The following is a 5232-nucleotide window of genomic DNA, read 5'->3' as shown; positions in this document are numbered from 1 at the left end:
CTAAATGGCCTAAGTATGGATGTACGATTATGTGCGATGGTTGGAGCACACGCAACAAGAATCCTATAGTTAATTTTATGATTTACTGTTATCGTAATATGGTATTTCATAGTTCAGTTGATTGCACCAACAAATCAAATACTGCTGATTTCATTTTATTTCTAATGAATAAAGTTATTGATGAGATTGGTGAATAAAATGTTGTGCAAGTGTTTACAAATAGTGAAGGTGCAATGAAAGCTGCAGGTGCAAAATTGATGATGGAAATACCCCATTTGTTTGGTCTCCTTGTGCAGCACATTATCTTGACTTCATTTTACCAACGATCATGAATTGTTGAGACCAGGAATAACCCGCTTTGCTACATAATTTCTCAATTAAAAGTTTTGTTCGGCATGCTTCAGATTTGAAGAGAATGTGCAATTCTATTGAGTGGGAAGAAATCAATAATACCAGCAGAAGAAGAAAAGAAGCTGAAAAAAATACAGAGATTATAATGGAAACAAGATTTTGGAAGAGAGCCGTGATAATTGTGCTGCAATGGAACCACTTGTAAAAGTTTTAAAGTTGGTTGATCAAGACAAAAAGCCAACAATGTCAATTTTCTATGAAACAATGGATAGAGCAAAATTGGCAATAAACAAAATACTAAAGATTGGCAATCATATTGGGATGTCATTCATAATCGGTGGAACAATCAATTACACCAACATTTGCATGATACGTGTAATAATATAATTTATATGACTAAATGTAAAACACAGAGTATATCATCAAAATCATTTATATATTCCATATTCTAATTTTTTATTTTGTTTTTGATATTTTAGCATATTTTCTAAATTCATCACTTTTCAGTATTCTGGAACTTGTGTTTATAATGACGAGGTCAGACAAAGAATAAAGGTTGTAATCAAGAGACTTGAACCAGACTTGAGTGCTCAAGCTTCGGCGATTAGTGAAGTATATACATATACATATACATACATATAAACGTACACATACATATAAATATACATATATATATATATATATGACAAATTTTTCCTACTATATAAAGCATAATAAATTTTTCATATTTTTCTTGTAGATTAAATTGTTCACGGAGCAAATAAGTGAATTTGGATCATCACCCGCAAAATTGGCAGTGAAAAAAGTCTCCAAGATTTATTGTTTTTTATCTGAATTTACATTTTAATATAAATTGCAAATTCAAAAATATATATCTTATTATGTTCTTTGTATCAGCTGAATGGTGGAATGATTTTGATGACGATGCTCCACATCTTAAAAAGATTGCAACAAAAGTTTTAAGCCAAACATGCTCATCTTTTGGGTGTGACAGAAATTGGAGTACATGATCTCTCATACACACAAAGCTTCGTAATCGTTTGGCTGTAGAGGAGCTGCACAAATTAGTTTATGTTCATTATAACATGCGGTTCGGGTACGAAACTTGATGCGAGGAAAAGAAGATGACGATTATTACAGCCCTATGGACCTCAACCACATTTTTCATGATGACGATATCTTAAGCGAATGGATAAGGGATAATGAACAGCCTGTTTTACAAGATGACGATTTGGTATGGCTAGATGAAGGAATTCAAAATATAGATGATGAAGAAAGCAACACAACCACTAGTGTTCAGAGTCGTGGAAAAAAGAAGAAACAAGCCCAAACGTCATGAAAATTGAAAGCAAAAAAATTTATATCGAGAGATGATAGTGAAGATAACGATAAGAGTGGTGATAGTGATGATACATATGATGGAAATAATCAACAATGACGTGGAAAATATTACAAATCACAAGATACAACAAATGATCAAAGTCATCAAGATGACCAACATAACCCAAGTACGACATGGGCAAAAGGAGATGAAAATTATTATGCAACACAAGCTACTGATCATGTTACCGTCCTAGAATTGAGAAACAACGTCATTTCTTGGAAAGTTTATCCGAATTCTCTAGTACCAGTGATAAGAACATTCAGCTGATTCTTCTCAACCATACATGGTGTCGAAGAACATATAAGATGTCTTGGATTGGGAGGAAATCGACAAATTCAAATGAGAGATATTTATGGATCGATGAGTTACGATTGGAACTATCAACATGTTGGGTATGAGCCGACTGGATATCAACCAGGTGGATATGGATATCAGGGTATTTATAATTCTAGACACGATTCTTTTGATAGATCATTTGATTTTTCAACATCTGGTACACATGGAATTAGACATCGTGTATTTGATTATGGGTCGTCTCAATATATTAGTGATAGATACAATGAATCTTCATCATCTATATGGCGTGGTGTTGACTGTCATGGTCCCAAGTATAGATCTTCAAGTACAGCTGATAGTTCTAGTGGTATCGTGGATTCAGATACAATAATCGTCGTGACGAAACACTATTATAAAATCAATCATCTCATTCAATGATCTTTCGTCATCTCAATCTATTCAATATCTCTATGGACAATTACGTCTATATCCAAATGTTGGAAATCAATTTAATGAACGAGATACTAATGGAGAATATAGCAATGATTCCAATCATCTCCGTCACTCCTCATGGTATTAGCTTTGGTAAGTTATAATTTTTAGTGTGTACTTATTGTGCTAATATTAAAAATAGTTTTGTATTGATATATTAATTTGTAATAACTTCATATATTTTATGTTATAGAATAATGTAATTTATATTTATATTTTTTTACTAATTTTTTGAATTTATTAAATTTTTTCATGCAACTGTTCCGCGACATAATATTCGAACCGGAACTGGAACAATAGTTGCCGTTCCAAGCACCACAACCGTTCCGACAAACCATGGTCTCATTAGTACATCTAATATCGTTAAAGAAGATACAGTGACTCCGACCTTCTTTGGACTATATCTATCAAGATCACAGAGTAGTAAGGAATTGAGTTGGACACACTAAAATTTTAAGGTAACACCTCGTTTTTCATAGGCAGCAAAAAACAACAGAATTCGATGATGTTTTGTTCCAAATGATTTGCTAAAATATAAGAGCAATGGAATCAAATTCGAAAAAAAGTTCATAAATGAGAAAATAAGATCACAAACTCTGTTTGCTTCTTCTTCAAGTATACAAAGGCCAGTCTGTCCAAGCCCCGGAGACATGTCCATTTTCGCACACATAGGCACGAACCACTGGCTCCCCATCATCATGGTAACCGAAGTACCTCCTCAAACAGAAGGATGAATGCAAATCCCAAGTCTGTTTAGAGCTACAAAACGCGCAATTCACATCAATCTTCATCCTGTTCCCATCATTGATCGTCCTCCAAACCCTTGATTGCTTGAAATTCTTGAATATCCCCCTGAACAGCATATAATTCCGTTTCTCCTCCACGTGGACGCAACCGGGCCAATCGCAGATATACAGGCAATCCCCCTTGAATCTACTGGCCAGCAATTTATTCCCTTGTTCGCGGCTCAGATTCCAGACCCCAGAAGCCAGATGGGACCTAAGAGGCCTACAGATTTTCCTCCTTTTGCTAACACCGAAATCAACCGCAGGCTTCACATTCTTAAGGACCCTGCCCTCCGCCTGCTCTTCCCCGATTTCAGCCCCTTCTTTGCACTCAGAATCATTGTAAACCGTGTCCAGAAACAAATCATCGTACAAAGACCAGGCACAGTCAGACCCAGAAACATTCGATTCATCATTACCGCCACTCGAAGAAGCATGAGGAATCCTTTCAGATCGAACCTTGGACCGAAACTGCTCATCCGGGCCGAGCTCACGTTCGAGCCCGAAATCCGAATTCTCGAGGAGTACACCGGATTGAAGAAGGCCCGGGCAACAGACAGAAAGCTTGTAGAGTGAGGCCCACCCTCCAGGCGGCTCCTCGGCGGGTACGGGAAAGAGATCGGAAACAACGGCCGGGATCGTTTTGGAGCATTTGGCCCTGCAACAAACGGTTCGGATCAAGGAGGAGAACTTGCCGGAAACGCAGGCGATGCGAGCCCAGTTTCGAGGGTCCTCCTCGAGCTTGTGGAGGATATTCAGAATCACATCGTCCGAAAGATTAGAGAAACCGTTGTCACACATTTTCAAGGTTGAAATGAAATTGAAAATGGAAGATCCAAATCTAAATATAGGGTTGGTTGCTGGGGTTGGATTGTNTATGTGAGCACCGATGATGTGTCACTCACCCATTGGATGTGATGAAATATAAAAACATTGCGCATCCAATGAATGAGTGACACCTCATCGGTGCCCACATAGGTGTGCACGGTAGGTGTGCAGGATATCAAAACTGTAAATATATATATTCATATTGTTTCAAAATATATATATATATATATATTACTTTTTCTTATTAAAAATCTATATATTTTGTTATTTACCACCGTTTCGATGAAGTGCATTACCATATTCATTCCTTCAAATATCTAATTTCTTCGTCAAAAAAATAAAAATCTATATCTAAATTATCATCTTCTTATTTATACTTTTGACCTTTTGATTTACTGGTTATATTTTCTAATAAAAACTCGTACATTTAATTTAATCATAAAAATATAAAGTTTTATAATAACATCTAAAATTTTTTAAATCCGCAAGATAAAAATCAACAACGATATAAAATAATATTAAAAAAACAACAATATAAAATATTAAATTTAATGTTTCAAAAATACTATAAAATACTCACGGTCGCAAGTAGAGGTATAATCAAATTGAGTCCAATATGATGAAAATTTGAGTTCGAGTTTGATTCAAAGCTCAAAATTTTTAAAGCTTTTTGCTTGAATTCGATTCGAATTAAAGTTCGAGTTCGACTAGAAAGATTCAAACATATTCTCGAACTATTCGAATTATTTCTAAAAAATTAGTACTCGAAATGCTCAAAATTTATTTATTTAATATAATTATATTAATAAAATATTAAAACTCGCGAATTATCAAACAAAATAATTTGACTTCGAGTTCGACTCGAAAAAAGTTCGAACACGTTCGAGTTTGAGTTCGACTCAAATTGATAAACTCGAATACTAATCAATATTTTTCGACTCAACTCAAAAAAATTGTGAAACGACTCGTTTCGTTTACACCCCTAGTCGCAAGTAGAACTCTTGGTTGAAAATGAACCCAATTTAAATCTGATCTTGTATTAAACTCATTTCGTTTGGGAGGGATTGGAGACGGATTCTGGGATTTAGTAGACCCACCCGAGTCCCGTCCCATCAT

At 35.2% G+C, this 5232-nt stretch overlaps 1 protein-coding gene across 1 annotated transcript; it reads right to left on the bottom strand.

Annotated features, from left to right (window-relative positions):
- Window positions 1–2830: 2830 nt before the first annotated feature.
- On the bottom strand, window positions 2831–4157 carry LOC140985655 (phytochrome A-associated F-box protein). The gene has a single exon (XM_073453530.1). The coding sequence runs from the start codon at window positions 4087–4089 to the stop codon at window positions 3115–3117; it is 975 nt and encodes a 324-aa protein (XP_073309631.1). The 5' UTR covers window positions 4090–4157; the 3' UTR covers window positions 2831–3114.
- Between the last annotated feature and the right edge of the window lie 1075 nt (window positions 4158–5232).

Source organism: Primulina huaijiensis, chromosome 10 (genome assembly GCF_012295235.1).
Source record: "Primulina huaijiensis isolate GDHJ02 chromosome 10, ASM1229523v2, whole genome shotgun sequence".
Lineage (NCBI taxonomy): Eukaryota > Viridiplantae > Streptophyta > Magnoliopsida > Lamiales > Gesneriaceae > Primulina > Primulina huaijiensis.
Note: the sequence above shows the minus strand (reverse complement) of the source record. Positions and strands in the feature narration are given on the sequence as shown.